Source organism: Astyanax mexicanus, chromosome 21 (genome assembly GCF_023375975.1).
Source record: "Astyanax mexicanus isolate ESR-SI-001 chromosome 21, AstMex3_surface, whole genome shotgun sequence".
NCBI lineage: Eukaryota > Metazoa > Chordata > Actinopteri > Characiformes > Acestrorhamphidae > Astyanax > Astyanax mexicanus.
In genome coordinates this window covers 33,587,623-33,610,140 of record NC_064428.1, presented here as the reverse complement: position 1 = coordinate 33,610,140, position 22,518 = coordinate 33,587,623, and the positions used below count along the sequence as shown (strand labels likewise).

Here is a 22,518-nt window from a genome sequence, read left to right as displayed (position 1 = left end):
ATAACTAGAATTCTAAATTGTTCAATATGTGTTCTTTGTTCTACTGTGAATAAAATGTGCATTCTGCTTTTTATTTATTTCATTTTTTTATTTATATGTTATCATATTACACAGCGCCGCCACCTTTTTTGGAATTGGGGATATCATGACAATGAGTTAAGAGGTTTTGAACAAAAAAATGAACAGTTTAACCCTTTTGATATTTTTTTGTCAAATGCATAAAATGACCGTTTTTTTTTTTCAAACTTGTTTGCACGTGCAGTTTAAACACAACACAAAAAACAAGCTGAAAGAAAATATGACAACATGGATGTTTGAATGCAGAGAATGTATTGAGGACAGAAGGAAGTTAAATAATTATCAGTTAAATAATCTTTAAATTAAACCCTAAACCTTAACGTTATGCTGTACCGTCAGTGATACAGCGATACAGTACTAGAATCGTCCTACTGATCAGCTGAACTTTTATATTCAACCAACAAGAAAGACATTGTGAAATATATATATACCCTGATATACCCTGATATCCAACAGTCATGCTTTTTTTCACGTTCTAAAAAAAAAAAAGCACAGACGTAGCTTACAGTCAGAAAAATAGGAAAGTGATTGCCACGATCATTTTACGAAAGAATTTATCAGGTTACAGAGTAGAGAAGTTCTGGATGAGTCTGCCGTGCTGTGCTCGGGTCTAACAGCCAGAGAAAAACTGGGCGTCGGTCGCGCCGGCACATTGCTTCTGGTAGATTTGGTCGTACCTGTAATAGAGATCATCAACAGTGAGATTACATCAATTTAAAAAAAAAAGTGCCTCCAAACACTAACAATCAGTTCCAACATCTATAGTCATCTACAGGCTGTCTAAAGAGAGAGTTTAGAAGAACATAAGTGCAGATTTAAAATCAATAGAGGCATTAAATTGAATGATATGCAGATTAGGAAGGATTAAAATTATACAGCTCTGGAAAAAAAATAAGGGAGCACTTAAAAATTATTCTTTGATTTTACCAAATTGAAAACCTCTGGAATATAATCAAGAGGAAGATGGATGATCACAAACCATCAAACCAAACTGAACTGCTTAATTTTTTGCACCAGGAGTGATAAAGTAGCATAAAGTTATCCAAAAGCAGTGTGTAAGACTGGTGGAGGAGAACATGATGCCAAGATGCATGAAAAAACTGTGATTAAAAACCAGGGTTATTCCACCAAATATTGATTTCTGAACTCTTAAAACTTTATGAATATGAACTCGTTTTCTTTGCATTATTTGAGGTCTGAAAGCTCTGCATATGTGTTTGTTATTTTAGCCATTTCTCATTTTCTGCAATTAAATGCTCTAAATGAGAATATTTTTATTTAGAATTTGGGAGAAATGTTGTCTGTAGTTTATAGAATAAAAAAATGTTCATTTTACTCAAACATAAACCTACAAGTAGCAAAATCAGAGCTGTATATACTTTGACGACATGCCAAAAGTCCTGGAATGTGAATTCTACCAGAGTTGCTTGTCTGTTCACATGGATGATTCTTGCCAGATACATTTACTTACTTACAAATACACTTATATAGCGCCTTTTCGCCACTCATGGCACTCAATGACGCTTACTATTACATTCTACACACTCAACACACACTGGTAGCCAATCAGGAACAGTGTACTCTCAACTGGAAACAACCGTGCAACTCCACATGTTTGAGTTTTTAATTTAAAGTAGCCAATTTACCTGATATTTGTGTTTTTTGGACTGTGCAAACCTAGACAGACACTGAGGAAATAGATACATAACATGGAAATTCCACCCAGTTAGGGACTTGAACCCAGAACTCCAGCAGAACTCGGAGGTAAATGTGCTAACCACTAAGCCACCATGCATCATTACCACCCTCTGCACTGCTGTCCACTGTAAGTGGTAATGCCTTAATGCCTTCTATGGCAATCCCAAGCCATCCCTTGAGTTAACACTTCGTGCAATTGAGTTTATACACTTATATGAGACTTTTGGCATGTCAGTGTTCTGTATAAGTAAAAGATAAAGCCAACCAGTTAGTTATACACTGTACATTGTCTACTTACAATTTCTTGACATGCTCTCTGGCCTCTCCTTTAAGGCTGTCCACTGGCGTGCTGTGATTTAGAGCAAAAAACAAAGACAAAATTAGTATTCAGTTAGGTCTATTATACAGTACATATATTTGTCTATTTCTGTTCATTTAATCCGTTTTTTTGGTGGACTAGCTGAGATATGTGTGAGATATTAACGTTAAATTAATTGACCAATTAAATAAGCACTTACAACTTGCTGAGGAGGGTCTTGAGACAGGCGATGTCATCGGTGATGTCATCATCAACCAGTTCTATAAAGAAAGAACACATTCGGAATCAGGGACAACTTTTATGCTTAATCTGAATCATCATCAAATTTGATTAATTAACCTTCTGTTTTAGGTTTTCTTTCATGGTCTTTCTTGTAAATGTGTTACTAATTTTATCCCTTTTTTCTAAACAATTTGCAAGGTCAATTTTAGTGCATGCAGAGGACTGACTGGTGCATGCCTCCTCCGATACATGTGAAATCAGACTCCGCCTCTTTTCCAACTATTGCTAATCCAACTATTGCATCACTGGTTAGCATTACAGTGCACTCGGAGGAAAGCGCCAGATCTCCAGCTCTAATGATTCAGCCAACAGATGCCTGCCATCTTCCCACCCATAGAGAGAGAGCAAGGCCAAATGTGCTCTCTCTCCCTCTCTCTCGGACTCTGGCTGCTGATGGCTAAGCAGCATTAGTCCACTGAACCTTTCTGATCCCTTTTTTTGTAGGATTGAATCTATAATCTATAAAAAGTTTCACATAAATAAGATATAGATAAGAATAAGATAATGTACTCACTGTCGCAGGTCAGTCCGCAGAGATTGAGGGTGGGCTTAGTTCCGGAGGCACAGGCAACCCGATCTGACAGCTGGAACACACCGTAGAGTTGCTCACCACTTTTTTCAGGCTTTGGTTGGGGTTTTGGTTCAGGTTTTGGTTGGGGTTTTGGCTGGGGCTTTGGATCGGGCTTTGGTTGGGGTTTTGGTTCAGGTTTTGGTTGGGGTTTTGGCTGGGGCTTTGGATCGGGCTTTGGCTGGGGTTTGGGTCCAGGTCTTGGCCATTTGGGGGACCTTCGATGGCGACCCTTGGACTTGAATTCTGCACTATTATCATCGTCATGGTGGCCGGTTGGTCTGACAGGGTTTGGGGTCATTGATGAGTTCTGGTTTGGAGCTCCAGTGCCTTTAGGAGGATCACTGTGGGAAAAGGGTTGTTTGGTAACACTCTGGCTGTCGGGTTTTGGAGGCTTGCCACCTTTGTCACCTTTGTCAGACTTTTTTTCTGATTTGGACCTGAGGGATCTTTGTTTGCGACCTTTGTTGGGTTTGACTTCTTCGCTGGATTCTGATGAGTGGTCATCTTTGGGATGCAGGTCATGGGATCCAGTGTGGTTGCCTCCGGTGGTGTTGTGTGGATGGGATTCTGTATGAGGCTCACTGTGGGGAAAGGGTTGTTTAGTTACACTCTGGGTGTCGGGTTTTGGAGGCTTGCCACCTTTGCCACCTTTATCACCTTTATCACCCTTGTCAGACTTTTTTTCTGATTTTGACCCTAGGGATCTTTGTCTGCGACCCTTGTGGGGTTTGACTTCTTCGCTGGATTCTGAAGAGTCGCCATCTTCGCCGCTGTTGTCTGGCGATTTCATTGGTTGGGAGACTTTGCTGGTGTTGAGGCCGGAAACCAACTCTGCGTAGCACACAACTATAAAAAGAAAAAAACATCACTAAGCATTTTAAACCCTAAATTAGATAGGAATCAAATAAATGTCCAAACATTACTCAACTACTTTAAATTAGGTGAACATTTGCAGTTGCTTCATACTTGCATCAAATGGGATCTTTGAATTGAATCAACTTACAATAACTTCAATAAACAGACAAAATAATAAGAGTTTAGTCTCTTTTCATTGGCAACTCATTTTGCTATTGGCTGCTAGCACCATCTGTGTGTATACTGGGCGTGTCCTCCAATCACTGATATGCTCTTTTAAAATTGTACAGTGTTTTATTATTTGTAAAAAAAAAAAAAAAAAAAAATAGTGGATTTTACTCAGAAATGTGAATATTGCTTCAGAATGTAGTGACATACTATAATAACTTTATAATTTATTTTTTAAATGTGTTGATGAAAAATGAAAATTACTTTAAGCAGATATCAGTTTGCTCAAGCATAAGTAAAATAATTTACAGTAGTATAAGTACATATAATAGTATAGATTTTGTTAGTATAGTTTATAACAATATGCTGTAATAATTATAGGAAAGATATATAGGCAAATGTGCAAATTTCACTTATTATTTACATTTTTACATCTAAAAAACATGTACAATGTTACACAAGATGAAACAATTGAATTGTTCAAGTCAATTTTAGACTTTTTTCTAAAAAGCTACATTGTAAACAAAAGCTTAAAACATCTTTCTAAAAAAAACAGTTTGTTCAAATAAGCCATTTTAATAAATGTTATTATTATATACTGCATAAACTTTAAAATAAATATATTTGTTCACATATATATATATATATACAATAGTTTTCTTTCCTTTTTAGATACATATTTTTTATTACTTGGTGTTTTTCAAATCTTACCTCTTATATTATTAAATTATACTTTCTATGTTTTAAAATATTAATGTATATTAATAATGAATATAAATGGACTAAAACAACTATGTCTTAGCAATTATTAAATGAATTAATTTCGAGACAAAATAAGAATCTTTCTCTGATAAAAAATGTATTTAATGTATTTTGCTTATTTTAGTATTAATGAATTTAAATCAGTCATTTGACTTATAATAAGAAAAAAAAATCCAAATTTAACATATAGAATATGTGATTTTTAGTTTGTTTAAGTCTCATTTCACTCATTTTGAGATTTTATGATTTTTGCTTAATTTAAGAAATCTTACCAAAAACATGTACTGACCAAATTTATTATATATGTGCTTAATATAAACATATATGTCTCAATTTAAATAGTTTTTAGTTTAGTTTAGATTGAAATCACTTAATCACTTTTTAATTCACAGTTACTGAATTAATTTTTCAAAAACACACAAAAATAATGAAAAAGTGAAATTTGTCACTACAATTTCTAAATGATAATGCTATTATTATAAGTATTAGCATAATTAGTATTAGTTTCAGTGTTTATATTAGTAACTCACTGTGTGCAGCATCGCTGGACGCGTTGGTGGACGTGTTCCCGGACAGGTTGGATGAGATGTTTGCAGGTAGAGTCTGGTTCTGCAGTTTTTGCTGCATCTCACACCTGGTCAGAACCAGTCCCTCAGTCATACTGGGAGCCAGTAAGACCAGGACCAGAGCTGCCAGCATCCCCACTGCCACACGGATCTGCATGCTGATCGAGGAGAGAGTTCAGAGCTCCTCAGGAACTGATGAGGTGAAGGTTGGGTTGGCACATATATATACAGGTTTGCCCTGCCTACCTGTCACCTGAGGCAGGTAATCTGCAGAGTCACCGCCCGGAAGTGGAGCTCAGTGTTGTTCTGACAGCGTGGAATGTAATGATATATATCTACAGATCTGAAAAAAAATTAAGAGAACACTTCAGTTTCTGAATCAGATTATCTGATTTTGCTATTTATAGATTTATATTTAAGTAAAATTAATATTGTTGTTTTATTGTTATATTTTTATTTAGAGCATTAATTTGCAGAAAATAACAAATCCAAAAGCAGTGTGTAAGACTGGTGGAGGAGAACATGATGCCAAGTACATAAATATTCATAAAGTTTTAAGAGTCAGAAATAAATATTTTTTATGCATCTTGGCATCATGTTCTCCTCCACCAGTCTTACACACTGCTTTTGGATAACTTTATGCTAATCACTCCTGGTGCAAAATTTCAAGCAGTTAAGTTTGGTTTGATGGCTTGTGATCATCCACCTTTCTCTTGATTATATTCCAGAGGTTTTTAATTTGGTAAAATCAAAGAAAATCATCATTTTTAAGAGCTCTCTTATTTTTTACAAATTTATATATACAGGGGTGAAAAAAAAGAATTTGCATTTTTGTCATAATTACATTTTTCATATTATTAAACAAACTTTAATATCAGACAAATATATCCTTAGGGAATATAAAAAAAACACTTTTTAAATAATGATTTTATTTATTAAAAGAAAAAAAAAACTTTCCAAACTAATCTAGCCCTTTGTGAAAAATAATAAATAATAAATTAACTCTGATTAATCACACTTTATGAAACGCTTAGTTCCATTTCACTACTAACCACAATCAGACCTGATTACTGCCAGACCTGTAGAATCAAATTAAAAAGAAATCACTTAAAAAGAAACTTCTCGAAACTCAACACATTATACCCTAATCTGAAGAAATTTAAAAACAGATGAGAAAACAAAGTCATTGATCATCTATCAGTCTGGAAAAGGTTATAAAGTCATTTCTAAAGCTTTGGGACTCCAGTGAACCACAGTGAGAGCTATTATTATTCACTAATGCAGAAAACATGGAACACTGGTGAACCTTCCCAGGAGTGACCGGCTGACCTAAAGAAATTACTCCAAAAGAATATGAACAACTCATCCAGGAGATCCCAAAAGAACCAGAACAACATTTAAAGAACTGCAGGATCTAACTTGCCTCAGTTAAGGTCAGTTAATGTTAATGATTTAATAATAAAGAGATTTAATAAGAAAGAGACGGGGGGGAAATGGTCTCCATTGGAGAATTCCAAGATAAAAACACTGCTGACCAAAAACAACCCAACCACCAGTCTCACATTTACCAACTAACATTTTCACGATCTCCAGGACTAATGGGGTAAATATTCTTTACAGGACTGACGTGACAAAAGTGGAACTTTTTGGAAGGTGTGTGTCCCGTTACATCTAGTATAAAACTATGAAATAGAACATAATAAACGTAAAAAATGACTGTGTGAAAACGCCCTTAGACTTCAAGTAAAAAGCTTGAATTTATTTCGCAAATTTGGACACAATAATAAGAGTAACTTGACTTGGGATTGTGAGTCTTGGTTCTTATTAATCATTCTTCCTCATGCTGTTAGAGAGTTTCTCCCTTTGAGTCTTGGTTCCTCTTAGTGTTTCTTTTTCATGATCTAAGAAAGTATCTTTTTTGAGTCTTGGTTCCTCTTAGTGTTTCTTTTTCATGATCTAAGAAAGTATCTTCTATTGAGTCTTGGTTTCTCTTAGAGGATCTTCTTCTTGGGCTTTGCAAGTTTATTCTTTTGAGTCTTGGTTTCTTCTAGTCCTTCCTTCTCAGGGTTTTTGGACTGTTTCTCCTTAAAGAAATCGCCTTTATACTTCAAGTAAAAACCTTGACTTTATTTCTCAAATTTGGACACAATAATCAGAGTAATTTGACTTGGGATTTTGAGTCTTGGTTCATATGAATCGTTCTTCCTCATGCTGTTGGAGAGTTTCTCCATTTGAGTCTTGGTTCCTCTTAGTACTTCTTTTTCATGATCTAAGAAAGTATCTTCTTTTGAGTCTTGGTTCCTCGTAGTGCTTCTTGTTCATGATCTAAGAAAATATCTTCTTTTGAGTCTTAGTTTCTCTTAGTGCTTCTTTTTCATGATCTAAGAAAATATCTTCTTTTGAGTCTTGGTTTCTCTTAGTGCTTCTTTTTCATGATCTAAGAAAGTATCTTCTTTTGAGTCTTGGTTCCTCGTAGTGCTTCTTGTTCATGATCTAAGAAAATATCTTCTTTTGAGTCTTAGTTTCTCTTAGTGCTTCTTTTTCATGATCTAAGAAAGTATCTTCTTTTGAGTCTTGGTTCCTCTTAGTGCTTCTTTTTCATGATCTAAAAAAGGGTCTTCTTTTGAGTCTTGGTTTCTCTTAGTGCTTCTTTTTCATGATCTAAGAAAGTATCTTCTTTTGAGTCTTGGTTCCTCTTAGTGCTTCTTTTTCATGATCTAAAAAAGGGTCTTCTTTTGAGTCTTGGTTCCTCTTAGTCCTTTTTTTCATGATCTAAGAAAGTATCTTCTATTGAGTCTTGGTTCCTCTTAGAGGATCTTCTTCTTGGTCTTTGCGAGTTTATTACTCTAAGTCTTGGTTTCTTCTAGTCCTTCCTTCTCATGGTTTTTGGACAGTTTCTCCTTTTTGAGTCTGGATTAGAACTAACACATAATTTCAGAATAAGAACATCATACTGAACGTAAAACACGGTGGTGGTAGTGTGATGGTCTGGGGCTGCTTTTCTTCTTTAGGGTCTATCAGACTATCCTGAAGGAGAGTTTCAGACCATCTGTTTGTGACCTCAAGCTCAGGAGTACTTGGGTTCTGCAGCAGGACAATGACCCAAAGCACACAAACATAAAGTCCACCTCTGAATAGTTAAAAAACAAAACAAAATGAAGGTTTTGGAGTGGCCTAGTCAAAGTCTGATTGAGAAGCTGTGGATTGAATAGTTTTAGTTTAGTTTTTTTTTACCTTGAATAAATAAAATTATCATTTTGAAAAGTGCTTTTTATAGTTACTTTATCTTTGCCTTAGAAACTTTCTCATTTCAAGTCTTGGTTTCACGTAAAGGTTCCTCCCTACAGTCTAAGATAGAGTCTCTTCGATTCTTCTTTTGAGTCTCGGTTCTTGTCAGCAGCTCTTCTTCTTGGTTTTAGAGAGTTTATTTTTTTGTTTTTGCATGGTATGTTTTGCTAGGTTAGCATTTATTTTTTTCAGATTTTGTGTTGTATTTGTAGTATTAATGTTGATTTATTAATTGGATCATTTCTTACTTGTTTAAATTGTAGATTAGACTCATTTTCTCTATATTTCTCTCTTTTTCTTTTAAGTGAACTATGGAAATATTTTCGTCCTCAGTGCAGTTTTCCAAGATTCTGGAGAATAATTTAATTTCAGAATGTATGGGACTCTTTTGTGATGTAATTATGGACTAATAACCCAAAAATATGTCTTTTTATAACCTTAAATGCAACCATCTTACTACATATAAAATGCATCTTAACATAAATGCCTATTAAACCATTTCAAAAAGACGTTTTACACCTTTTACAATGTAAATTCAATGTAAATTTCTGACATATTTTCAGCATTTTTTACCTTTATAACCAAGAATTCCCCCTGTACTCAGTTTTGATGCTTTCAGAGCTGCATAGTGTGAGGCGAATGCAAATATTAGCTCAGTGTGCAAATCTGCAGATCTGAGGCCGTACATACACTGTAAACATGCACAGCCACGACCACTGGAGCATAGGCTTAGGGAAACAACAGGATGCAAAATGTCCTGGACCAATGCAAATCCATCACTGTGTCTTTCTGTGTCTCCTGCAGGCTATCGATGAGCTTCATCTGCTGGAGAACCCGCAAAACACAGATAACACACTGAGACTGGAGTTTAGATTTCATCAAACCACTGAGTGCAACTGCGGCTCATTGTCTGTTTAATGGAAATCATCAAAAAACAAACAAGCAGCTGATTAAAATATAAAAAACATATAGATATTGTTTAGAGTTTTGTTTCCTCTCAGTGGTTTTACTTTCCTATAAACAAAAATAAGAAATATATAATAGATACTGTACTTCCTGCAAAACAAAAACCCTTTAGATGTACAGTATATGCTTATAGTACGCACTGGGTTTTATTTGTAAGGTTTCTTAAAAAAAACGGGCGCTTTCACACCTGTAGTTGTAAAGGTTTTTATGGTCCGGATCAGTTGATGAGTTTGATGAGTTTATTCAGGGCGTTTCTCCCTCTGTTTGGTTTGGTTTCACACAGGCATAAACCTAAACCAGAGACTGTAAAAAGATGGACGCCGTGTCGCCGTTCCCATTCATTCAATGAAATTGTAGCCAAAATCTTCCTCCATGTTGGCGATCCTGAAACCCGAGTCTGCGCAGTAGAGACCAGAGGAGGGAGAAAAACTGTGGAGAGACAGCCTACTCATTTAAATAACCCCGCCCCTGAGGGCTGCCTCGCGGTCACAGACTGCAGAGCAGAGCGGAGCTGACGGTCTGATATTGGTCCCGCCCATAACCAGCCCTTTTACAATAACCACACCTTTTTAAATAGAACTGAATAACGTTTTAAAAAACGAATTCTGTGGGGATATAAATTTTGACAATATAAGCAGAGGTTACACTAGCTGCTGCATTTAAATAATGGAGGTAGAATTACAGTATATTAGAAAAAAAACGTGATTGAAAGTTGTTCTGTTTTGCCATTGAAACCTATGCGGATGGGTGGGGTTACACAGCTTTCTGAAACCGAACAGCAGGGGGCGCCCGACCTGTGGTGGCTTCACTTTTGAGAGGCGATGCTCTGTCCAGCTATATACAGTCTATGATCTAAACGCATCAATTAACCATGTGAGCACATTGTCTCCTCTAATTGGAGGATCAAAGCTGTCTGGTGCGCGAGCAAAAAAGTAAAAATAGTGAGAAGATTCTGTGTTCCAGTGTGTATATCTGTATCTATAGCAATGTGAAGCTGCTTTATCACAGAATGCTGAAAATTTTCAGCTGCTTTTATAAACACTGTGTTTTCAATGGGATGTGCAGTGAGTCTTGGTTCTTCTTCATGCTGTTAGAGAGTTTCTCCATTTGAGTCTTGGTTTCCCTCAGTGGATCTTCTTCTTGGTATTTGGGAGTTTATTCTTTGGATTCTTGGTGATTCTTAGTGACTCTTCTGTAAGTCCTTATAGACTTTCTCATTCTGAGTCTTGGTTCCTCTCAGTTCTCTAATAGAGTCAGTCTAATAGAGTGTATCTGTGGTTTTTAGTTGTTCTTCTTTGGTCTTAGAAAGCTTTGAAAAACTATTTGAGTCTTGGTTCCCCTCAGTGGTCTTAGGAAGCTTTAGAGAATTTTTTGAGTCTTGGTTCCCCTCAGTGGATCTTCTTCTTGGTATTTGGGAGTTTATTCTTTGTATTCTTGGTGACTCTCAGTGGCTCTTCTGTAAGACCTTTTAGACTTTCTCATTTTGAGTCTTGGTTCCTCTCAGTTGTCTAATAGAGTATATTTGTGTTTTTTAGTTGTTCATCTTTATGGTCTTAGGAAGCTTTAGAGAACTTTTTGAGTCTTGGTTCCCCTCAGTGGATCTTCTTGGTCTTCAGGAGTTTATTCTTTGGATTGTTGGTGACTCTTAGTGGCTCTTTTGTAAAACCTTTTTGGCCTTCTCATTTTTGAGTCTTGGTTCCTCTCAGTGGATCTTCTTTTTGGTCTTTAGGAGTTTATTCTTTGGATACTTGTTGACTCTCAGTGGCTCTTCTGTAAGGCCTTATAGACTTTCTTATTTTGAGTCTTGGGTCCTCTCAGTTGTCTAATAGAGTGTATCTGTGCTTTTAAGTTGTTCTTCTTTGGTCTTAGGAAGCTTTACATAACTATTTGAGTCTTGGTTCCCCTCAGTGGATCTTCTTGGTATTTGGGAGTTTATTCTTTGTATTCTTGGTGACACTTAGTGGCTCTTTTGTAAAACATTTTAGGCCTTCTCATTTTTGAGTCTTGGTTCCCCTCAGTGGATCTTCTTTTTGGTCTTTAGGAGTTTATTCTTTGGATACTTGTTGACTCTCAGTGGTTCTTCTGTAAGGCCTTATAGACTTTCTTATTTTGAGTCTTGGTTCCCCTCAGTTCTCTAATAGAGTGTATATCAGTCTAATACAGTGTATCTGTGGTTTTAAGTTTTAAAGCTTTAGAGAACTAATTGAGTCTTGGTTCCCCTCAGTGGATCTTCTTCTTGATATTTGGGAGTTTATTCTTTGTATTCTTGGTGACTCTCAGTGGCTCTTCTGTAAGACCTTTTAGACTTTCTCATTTTGAGCCTTGGTTCCTCTCAGTTGTCTAATAGAGTATATTTGTGTTTTTTATCTGTTCTTCTTTGGTCTTAGGAAGCTTTAGAAAACTTGTTGAGTCTTGGTTCCCCTCAGTGGATCTTCTTGGTATTTGGGAGTTTATTCTTTGGATTCCTGGTGACTCCCAGTGGCTCCTCTTTAAGGCCTTTTAGACTTTCTAATTTTGAGTCTTGGTTCCCCTCAGTGGATCTTCTTTTTGGTCTTTAGGAGTTTATTCTTTGGATACTTGGTGACTCTCAGTGGTTCTTCTGTAAGGCCTTATAGACCTTCTTAATGTGAATCTTGGTTCCCCTCCGTTTTCTAATAGAGTCAGTCTAATACAGTGTATCTGTGGTTTTAAGTTTTAAAGCTTTAGAGGACTAGTTGAGTCTTGGTTCCCCTCGGTGGATTTTCTTCTTGGTATTTGGGAGTTTATTCTTTGGATTCTTGGTGACTCTCAATGGCTCTTCTGTAAGACCTCATAGGCTTTCTCATTTTGGGTCCTGGTTCCTCTCAGTTCTTTAATACAGTCAGTCCAATACAGTGTATCTGTGGTTTTAAGTTTTAAAGCTTTAGAGGACTAGTTGAGTCTTGGTTTCACCTCAGTTCACCTTCAGTTTTGAAGTTACATAACATTTTGTCTCACTGCTGACTGATGTAATTAATCTTTCTATTTTTATCAGTTTTGTTTTATCAGTATTGCTGACTGTCATGCCGCCTCGTTCTCCTTCCACACTACCGGACTCCATTTCCCAGATTCCCGTTGATTATGACACCAATAGTATCCGTTCTACTTCACCCAATCACATTTCGCTCCGACGCTCTGATTCACCTGTGTTCTGAGTTAGTTCCGGTTCATACCCATCTAGCTCCGGTATTTAAGTTCGCAATATGTAAACAAACACCGCGAGGTATTGTTAACTGATGTTGCATACTAAGCGTTCTCCTATCGTTTCTCGTTTTGGCTTTATGGTTACGACTCTCTTTTTGGATTATTGGTTTATGTCTTTTGTCTTGCCCTTATTGGATTTATTGCATGGTTGTACTGAAACTCGGCTACGAACTCGGACTGTACTTTCGACTACGTCTTTGGTTTTCGGTGAGATCTTTGTTTGCCTGGCTTTACTGTTTTTTGTTATACTGCCTGTTAATAAACCTGTTTGCTTATTTTACTCGGCTTGCGTCACTCCTCACTACCTGGCGTTACATAATACCTCGCTGCTAGTGATGGCCGAATTAAATAATCTTCAACAGGCAGTCGGTAACCAGGGGAGGGTTCTCGAACAGCATAGCCAGTTGTTCGAGAGCCTTGCTAACACCGTTACCACTCTTACTACTCAGCAGTCTGAGCAGCACTCTCAGTTAGCTCGGATCACTATGAGCCTCCAAGATATTGCTAATCAGCTTGCTCAGCTGAGAGTAGCCACGCCAGCTAGCTTAGCCTCCGCTAACCAGGCCTCTGTTAGCTCTCCAGCTAGCGCTCCCAGCTATCCTTCGGCGGCTGCTTTTCCGGTAAGCAAACCCGATAAATATGATGGCTCTCCGGATTTGTGCAGAGGTTTCCTTTTGCAAATGTCGCTATTTTTTGCCAATTCTCTTGTGAGCGTCGATGCAGCGCGTATTTCATTTTTTATATCGCGCCTTACCGGTAGAGCTTTGGATTGGGCTACTGCTATCTGGCCTAGCATTGAGCATAGCACCTACGAACACTTTCTCAGTGAGTTTAAGCTGGTTTTTGATCACCCTCATCACGGACAATCTCAGGGGGAGTTATTAGTCCAGTTACGTCAGGGAAATCGGTCTGTTTCTGATTATGCTCTGGAATTTCGCACTCTGGCTGCTGGTAGTGGTTGGAATGAACCGGCGCTACGAGTGATGTTTCGTAACGGACTCAGGGCTGATGTGTTATCCGAATTAGCATGCAAGGACGATGGATTACCCCTTGATGAACTAATCTCGCTAGCCATTAGACTGGATCAGCTTAAACAAAGCTCTTTACCTGGTCGTAGAGCTGGTATCCCTACTCCTCATCTCGCTACGCCCCGTGCATCTGGATTTACTCCTCGGCCCACTTTCAGGGAGGAAGAACCCATGCAAGTAGATGCTACCCATTTATCGAGTGAAGAAAAGAGGCGACGACTTCAGGCTGGATTATGCTTCTACTGTGGAAGAGCGGGGCACATGTTACGCGAGTGTCGGAGCTGCCCTCCCCGAGTTCAGCGAAAACAGTCGTCAGGCTCGTCCAACGGTGGGCAATCCCATGGTTACCATGGCAACCCGGACCATCCATATGAGCCACCTGCTTCTGACTCGGGAAAGCGTGTGGAGGGGGTTCCACACGCTAAGAGGGTAAGCCGACTAAGCTCTGACATGTTTTCACGATCATTTATTATATCTGTTATTCTGTTCTGCCAGTCCTCTTCCTGTGTTTTTCCAGCTCTGATTGATTCCGGTGCTGAGGGGAACTTTATCAATGAGCAGCTGGCCAGAAGTCTCCAGATCCAGTTCGAGTGCCTGGAGAATCCAATGAGGCTGTCTGCGGTGGATGGGACCCCAGTAGGACAAGGAGCCGTATCCCACATCACCACACCAGTCAAACTGAAAGTCAGCGCCTTGCGTTCTGAGGAGATCAGGTTTTTTGTAATGAAGGACACTAGCCATCAGATTATTTTAGGACTTCCTTGGTTGAAAAAACACAACCCTCTGATTTCTTGGTCTAATTGTGAAATCATTTCTTGGTCTCCTTACTGTCATGATCACTGTATTACTGGTCCTAAATTGTTGATTCAGGCTACTACGGTAGAGAGCCCAGGTCAGGAATCACTTACACATATTCCTTCCGATTATGCAGATTTATCTGAAGTATTTAGCAAATCTCGTGCTACTCAACTTCCCCCACATCGTTCTTATGACTGTGCAATTGAACTTATTAATAATCAGATACCTCCTAAATCACGCATTTACCCATTAACTCAGGTTGAGGAATGCGCTATGGAGGAGTACGTTCAGGAAGCTCTAGCTCAGGGGTTTATTCGTCCTTCCACCTCTCCCGTGGCCGCATCCTTCTTCTTTGTTAAGAAGAAGGATGGAGGTCTTCTCCCCTGTATCGATTATCGCCAACTCAATGCTGTTACCAAGACATATCCGTACCCACTGCCTCTAGTTCCGGTGGCTCTTGAACAATTACGTGGAGCCTCCTTATTCACTAAGTTAGACCTCCGTAGTGCCTATAATTTGGTAAGAATCAGAGAGGGTGATGAGTGGAAAACTGCCTTTTCTACCACCAGGGGGCACTATGAATATTTAGTTATGCCTTTTGGTCTCAAGAATGCCCCTTCCGTGTTTCAATCCTTCATTAATGATGTACTCCGTGATATGTTAGGACAATTTGTCATAGTATATATTGATGATATCCTTATTTACTCACCTGATCTACATACTCATGTCTCTCATGTACGTGCTGTGCTTACTCGATTACTTCAGAATCAGCTTTTCGTCAAAGCAGAAAAATGCGAATTTCATATGTCTACCATTTCCTTTTTAGGATATGTGATCAGTAGATAGATAGATAGATAGATAGATAGATAGATAGATAGATAGATAGATAGATAGATAGATAGATAGATAGATAGATAGATACTTTATTGATCCCGAAGGAAATTTAGCAGCCAGTAGCAGTTACACAACACAGTCGAAACAAACAGTACACAGTAGAAACAAACAATAAGTATTATAAAATAAAATAAAAGAGCACAGTGAGGAATATAAGACTCTAAACTATAAAATTATAAACTGAGACTTAAAAATATATACATAAATATATAAATACAAAAAAAACTATACAAAGTGTGAAAGTAATCAGTCATAGATATGAGGTAGTGCAGTAAAATAATAATTTAAGTATAGAAGGTATCAGCAGATATGACAATATTAAACATAAACCTGTGCAAGTATTGTATTTAAGTAAGGTGCGTAGTGTAGTGTCCAGGAGTGCAAAAGTACAGGATGTACAGTAAAGTGACAAAGTGTCCAGGGGTGCAAATGTACAAGATGTACAGTAAAGTGTCCAGGAGTGAAAAGGTACACAGTGTACAGTAAAGTGCCAAGTGTCCAGGGATGCAAATGAACAGTATATACAGTAAAAAGGCAAAAGAGTCCCAGGGTGTAGATGTGTAGGGTGCTTTCCAGTACAGATAAAAAAAGGCTGATTAAGAAAGCACATAGAGACTCGTTCCTCATCTGTCCTCTCTCTTCCGGCTCCACTGGGAGGAGTTGAAGAGTCTGATGGCTCTCGGAACGAATGATCTTCTCAGTCTGTCCGTAGAGCAGCTCTGTGACAAGAGCCTGCCACTGAAACTGCTCCTCTGATCCATGATGATGAAATGCAGTGGGTGACCATCATCATCCATGATGGAGAGTAGTTTTTGCAGTGTCCTCCTCTCTGCCACCGTTACCACAGAGTCTAGCTCCACACCAACCACGGACCCCGCCCGCCTGACCAGCTTGTCCAGACGCATCTCGTCCCTCTTCTTCATGCTTCCTCCCCAGCACACCACAGCATAGAAAAGACAGCTGGACACCACAGTCTGATAAAACATCAGCAGGAGCTTCCGACAGATGTTAAAAGACCCCAGCCTCCTCAGGAAGTAGAGCCGGCTCTGCCCCTTCTTGTACAGGATGTCTGTGTTGGCTGACCAGTCCAGCTTATCATCCAGATGCAGTCCGAGATACCTGTAGGTCTTCACCATCTCCACATCAACTCCCACAATGGATACTGGCTGTATGGGTGGCCTGGCCCTGCGGAAGTCCACCACCATCTCCTTGGTCTTGGAGGTGTTCAACAGCAGGTTGTTTCTATTGCACCACGCCACAAAGTCTTTCACCAGGTGTCTGTACTCCTCCTCCTTTCCTCCCCGTATACAGGCCACAATGGCAGTGTCGTCTACTACTGGTACTACTGGTATAACTATGGATGATAGGAAGGTTCAAGCTGTTGCTAATTGGCCTCGTCCCAAATCAGTCAAGGAGTTACAGAGATTTCTGGGTTTTGCTAACTTTTATCGTAGATTTATACGTAATTATAGTTCAGTAGCTGCCCCACTTACAAACTTGCTAAAAGGTAATGCCCGAAAATTGGTTTGGTCAGAAGAAGCATCTGTTGCATTCTCTTCTCTCAAGGAAGTGTTTATTACGGCCCCTTTATTGAAACATCCCAAGCCTAAGGAACCTTTTGTAGTCGAAGTTGATGCTTCCAGTGTAGGGGTTGGAGCTGTACTCTCCCAACATTTCGGTTCCCCCAGTAAGATGCACCCGGTGGCTTATTTCTCCCATAAGCTCTCCCCAGCTGAACGTAATTATGGCATTGGCGATCGTGAACTTTTGGCTATTAAGCTAGCTTTAGAGGAGTGGAGACATTGGTTGGAGGGATCATTACATCCCTTTGTAGTAATCACTGACCACAAAAATTTGGAGTATTTAGGATCCATGAAATGTTTAAACTCATGTCAGGCTCGTTGGTCTGTTTTCTTTGCACGTTTTGATTTCGTTATCACTTATCGACCAGGTTCCAGAAACACCAAGGCAGATGCTCTCTCTAGAATTTACGAGGACGAGAATTTAAAAAGCTCAGAACCCTCTACTATTCTGAAACCAGGCATTGTGGTAGCTCCCATCCGATGGGAGATCTCAGAAGAGATTGATCGGATTAACTCCACTTCACAGCCCCCTGCACAGTGTCCCTCAGATAAAACCTATGTACCTGACCAGTGTAGAGATAGACTTATCACATGGGCCCACACTTCTCTCACTTCAGGACATCCTGGTGAGACTCGAACACATGAATTATTGGAGAATCAATTTTGGTGGGAAAACATGCGCTCGGACATTCATGACTTTGTTGCTTCTTGTACTATTTGTGCTCAGTGTAAAACCTCCTCGTACTCTCCCCGCTGGCAAATTAGTGCCATTGCCCGTACCTGCTCGACCCTGGTCCCATCTTGCAGTTGATTTTGTTACAGACCTTCCTGAATCTATGGGTCAGACAGTGATCATGACAGTCATAGATCGATTCTCTCGCGGTGTTAGATTCATTCCTTTTTGTAAAATGCCCATTGCCTTAGAAACTGCTGAAGCTTTGTTTAATCATGTTTTTCGTGTGTTTGGTATCCCTGAAGATATTGTTTCCGACCGCGGTCCTCAATTCATTTCTCAAGTCTGGTCAGCCTTTATGAATAGATTAGGTATTTCTGTTAGTTTATCCTCTGGCTACCATCCTCAAAGTAACGGCCAATGTGAACGAATGAATCAGGAGCTAGGTAAATTTTTGAGAATATATTGTTCTAACAACATTCACGATTGGGCTAAATTCCTTCCTTGGGCCGAACTAGCTCAGAATTCTTTGATCAGTTCCACCACGAAATTGACTCCTTTTCAGTGTTTTTTAGGCTATCAGCCACCCATCATGCCCTGGTCAGCTGAACCCTCCAACATTCCTGCAGTTGACGATTGGATGCGTCGGAGCGAGGAAGTGTGGGAGGAGACTCACAGGCGTATTGAGGCAGTATTACAGCGACAGAAAAGACAGGCTGATCGCCTACGTCGCGAGGCCCCCCTCTATTCTCCTGGAGATCGGGTTTGGCTGTCAACCAGGGATTTCCGGCAACCAGATTCACACAAAAAACTTTCAGCTAAGTACATTGGACCTTTTAAGATTATTAAGAGAATTAATGAAGTCACCTACCGTCTTGATTTGCCTCCTCATTACCGTGTTTGTCCTTCGTTTCATGTATCTTTGTTAAAGCCGGTTATCCCTGGTCCGTTGGATGAGACGTCGCTTGGGTCGCCTCCTCCTCCTTCGGTGGCTGTGGATGGTGATCCAGTCTATGCGGTGGAATGACTGCTGGATTCCAGACGGAGAGGGGGAGCCCTGGAGTACCTGGTGGACTGGAGGGGTTACGGACCTGAGGAAAGGAGCTGGGTGCCAGCGAGGGATGTTCTGGACCCTCTAATGGTGGAGGTCTTTCATCAGTCTCATCCGTCTCGTCCGGCCCCACGCCCCAGAGGTCGCCCCAGGAAGAGGTCTCCGGTTCCTCGACGAAGTAGACGTCGTGGTTCAGTTTCTGCCCTTTCTTCCAGTTCCGTCCGCGGCTCCAGGAGAGGTCGTCCAAGGTCCAGGGTTCCCGTCCGTTCCGATTCTGCTTCTGCATTGCCTGTCCAGGACGCCACTGGGGGGGAGGAGTTGGTTTCCTTGCATCGTCCTCGTCCTTCGGCTCCTTCGGACTCTTTGGAGGGGGGAACTGTCACGCCGCCTCGTTCTCCTTCCACACTACCGGACTCCATTTCCCAGATTCCCGTTGATTATGACACCAATAGTATCCGTTCTACTTCACCCAATCACATTTCGCTCCGACGCTCTGATTCACCTGTGTTCTGAGTTAGTTCCGGTTCATACCCATCTAGCTCCGGTATTTAAGTCCGCAATATGTAAACAAACACCGCGAGGTATTGTTAACTGATGTTGCATACTAAGCGTTCTCCTATCGTTTCTCGTTTTGGCTTTATGGTTACGACTCTCTTTTTGGATTATTGGTTTATGTCTTTTGTCTTGCCCTTATTGGATTTATTGCATGGTTGTACTGATACTCGGCTACGAACTCGGACTGTACTTTCGACTACGTCTTTGGTTTTCGGTGAGATCTTTGTTTGCCTGGCTTTACTGTTTTTTGTTATACTGCCTGTTAATAAACCTGTTTGCTTATTTTACTCGGCTTGCGTCACTCCTCACTACCTGGCGTTACACTGACACATTCTTTTGGTTCGGTCTAGGACATTTTTGGAATATCTAAGATCATGTGACTGATGTGGAAGATTGATTCTCACTAAATGATACTGAGAGTATCAGCATTGAGCTACAGTACAGAGTGAAAGTGGGCGGAGTGTAGTAGGAGTGTAGTGGAAGCAGGTTATAGTATATAGAACACACATACCTTCATACTGTTTACATTGAGATGTACAGTGGAATTTAGCCCAGTTTATTCAGCACCATCTACTACCTTATTTTATGAGACACTAAGTCAATATTTTGAGATACTACTTCAATTTTAAAATAAAAGTGTCATTATTTTAAGAAACTACCTCAATTTAAAAAAAAAGAAAAAAATGTAATTATTTTTAGATACTTTCCCTATTTTAAGGAAAATAAGCAATTATTTTGAAATACTACCTTAACTTTGAGAAAATTAGTCATTTTTTTAAGACCTTACCTCATTTGTTGAGATAATATTTTTTTTTTTTTTTGAGATTTTTGTAAATCAATATTTTTAAGATACTACCTCGTTTTGACAAAATAACTCATTATTTGGAGACACTACCTCATTTGTTAAGATAATACAGTAAATTATTTTTTGAGATATATTTTTTTTGAATCATCATTTTGAGATACTACCATATTTTATAAGACACTGAGTCATCATTTTGAGGATGCAATGATTTTGACAAAATTAGTCATTATTTTGAGACATTACCTCAATTTTTTAGACACTGAGTAAATAGTTTGAGATAATTCCTCAATTTTGAGAAATTAGTCCTTATTTTGAAATACTCTCACCTGCTAAATGTATTGGGCATGTATTAGAGGTATTGTGCCGAATGTCTAGCAGTTTGCAAACAGGGATACATGAGTAGCAACACCCATTAAAGCTAGAAAATCCCCAGCCTCCAGTCCTGAGCTCTGACTTTTCCAGTACACTGTGTGGGTGTACGACACAGTGCCTGTTCTGTGTTGGATTGGATTGTGTTTGTGAAGTCATGCATTTTTCTACTGAGTTTGGGCTGAAGCTGAACTCTTTCCCATGACTTCTGCAAGAGTTTATTTTGAGCACAGTATGCACCACCGGATCTAACTCAGCAGAAATATGTGTGAGTCAGTGTTTACAGTAAAAATGAACATCAATGAAGCCTTCAGAAAAGAACCTGAACTTCTGAGACTTTGGATCCCAATTTGTAGAGCAGGTTTCTGTCATTTGGGTAAATATCAATATATGGTTCATCAATCTGTGTAAAACTGCATGTACAAATTCTGAAACAATTTCAGAAAAACTATCCTTAATAAAACATTGTAAAGACTTTGAATAACCCACCATCTACAGCCTATAATATTATCAAAAGATAATGCAGCGCCGCCTGAGGGCCCAAAGATCACCAGTATTACTATACTGGTGATCTTTGGGCCCTCATTACTATTACACCAGTACTACTAAATCATTTATAGTACATGCTGAATTATTTATAGTACATGCTGAATCAGTAATAGTAGCTACTGAATCATTTTAGTGCATGATGAATCATTTATAGTACATGCTGAATCAGCAATAGTAGCTACTGAATTATTTATATTGCATGTTGAATCAGAAACAGTGGCTACTGAATCAGTAATAGTAGCTAATGAATCATTTATAGTATATGCTGAATCAGTAATAGCACCTACTGAATCATTAATAATACATGCTGACTCAGTAATGGTAGCTACTGAATCATTAATAATACATGCTGACTCAGTAATGGTAGCTACTGAATCATTAATAATACATGCTGACTCAGTAATGGTAGCTACTGAATCATTAATAGCACATGATGAATCATTTATAGTATTATCTGAATCAGTAATAGTAGCTACTGAATCATTTTAGTGCATGATGAATCATTTATAGTATATGCTGAATCAGCAATAGTAGCTACTGAATCATTTACAGTACATGCTGAAATAGTAATAGTACATGATGAATCTGTAATAGCAGCTACTGAATCACTGATATGTCAGTGTTTCTTATTTTTAACGTTTCCATAATGGTAGGATTTTTGTAGAAATTGTTTAAGAATGTTAATATCACATGTTTTAAGAACATTACTATTGTAATGTTACAGGATAGCCTTCTAGAACCTTTTCAAAACTTTACTAAATGTTCTTAAAATGTTCACTTTTAGCTTGGATTTTTAAATTACATAATACTACAATTCTTTGTGAATAAAAAAAGGTTTCTAACGTTTGGGACGCTCTTTTGTTCATTCTCACAAATAAATAAAGGGAGTTTCTATTGTTCTCCTTTAATAAACACCAGTATCACTCTGGTGCCACCCTCTAGTGTGGGTTTTACATAATACCTTCCAAATCACTTGATGTGAACTGTGTACATCAGACCTACAAATATGATTGTAGTGAGGTGATATTATATAATGGCATCGATTTCTATCACATGTTCGTGACTAATGCATTTGATCTTTCTGATTATAACAGACACACAGCTGACGTATCATTTGTTCTCTGGATTTTGTTTCACAACATTGCGTGTCCAAGACGGTCAGCATCCACACCGGGGAACGGGATGCATGTGACTGCAGTTCAGGTGACTGGTGACATCACTGTGGTGTGATTCCATGTACCTATGATGTCGCCCAATGGAACAGAAGCTATGCCTGTTCTCACAATACTGAACACTTAAAGCTTACACAGCTTCATTTACTGTGTTTAGGAATCATACTCTTCTGAATTGAATCATTTATAGCAGTCAACTACTCAGTTAAATATTACATACAGAATCATTTATAGTAGATACTGAATCATTTATAGTAGATACTGAA

General features: G+C 38.8%; 1 protein-coding gene across 2 annotated transcripts; it reads right to left on the bottom strand.

Moving 5' to 3' along the window:
- Positions 1–313: 313 nt before the first annotated feature.
- Positions 314–5,519, bottom strand: LOC111193513 (serine/arginine repetitive matrix protein 2). Of its 2 annotated transcripts, XM_049469974.1 has the most exons (6): positions 5,264–5,519; positions 3,084–3,794; positions 2,892–3,023; positions 2,295–2,355; positions 2,075–2,125; positions 314–755 (listed from the first exon to the last, which is right to left on the bottom strand). In XM_049469974.1, exons 1-6 carry the CDS (start codon positions 5,454–5,456, stop codon positions 689–691), a joined length of 1,215 nt encoding a protein of 404 aa, XP_049325931.1. In that variant the 5' UTR covers positions 5,457–5,519; the 3' UTR covers positions 314–688. The 2 variants fall into 2 exon arrangements, with proteins under 2 accessions (XP_049325931.1, XP_022530277.2); XM_022674556.2 differs by having other exon boundaries at positions 2,892–3,794.
- Positions 5,520–22,518: the final 16,999 nt, after the last annotated feature.

Coding starts and splice junctions, on each gene's coding strand:
- LOC111193513 (XM_022674556.2), bottom strand. CDS start 5,456: ATGCAGATCCGTGTGGCAGTGGGGATGCTGGCAGCTCTGGTCCTGGTC. Junction 2,356..2,891: donor CTGCGGACTGACCTGCGACA/GTGAGTACATTA, acceptor CTTTCTTTATAG/AACTGGTTGATGATGACATC. Junction 2,126..2,294: donor AAGACCCTCCTCAGCAAGTT/GTAAGTGCTTAT, acceptor TCTAAATCACAG/CACGCCAGTGGACAGCCTTA.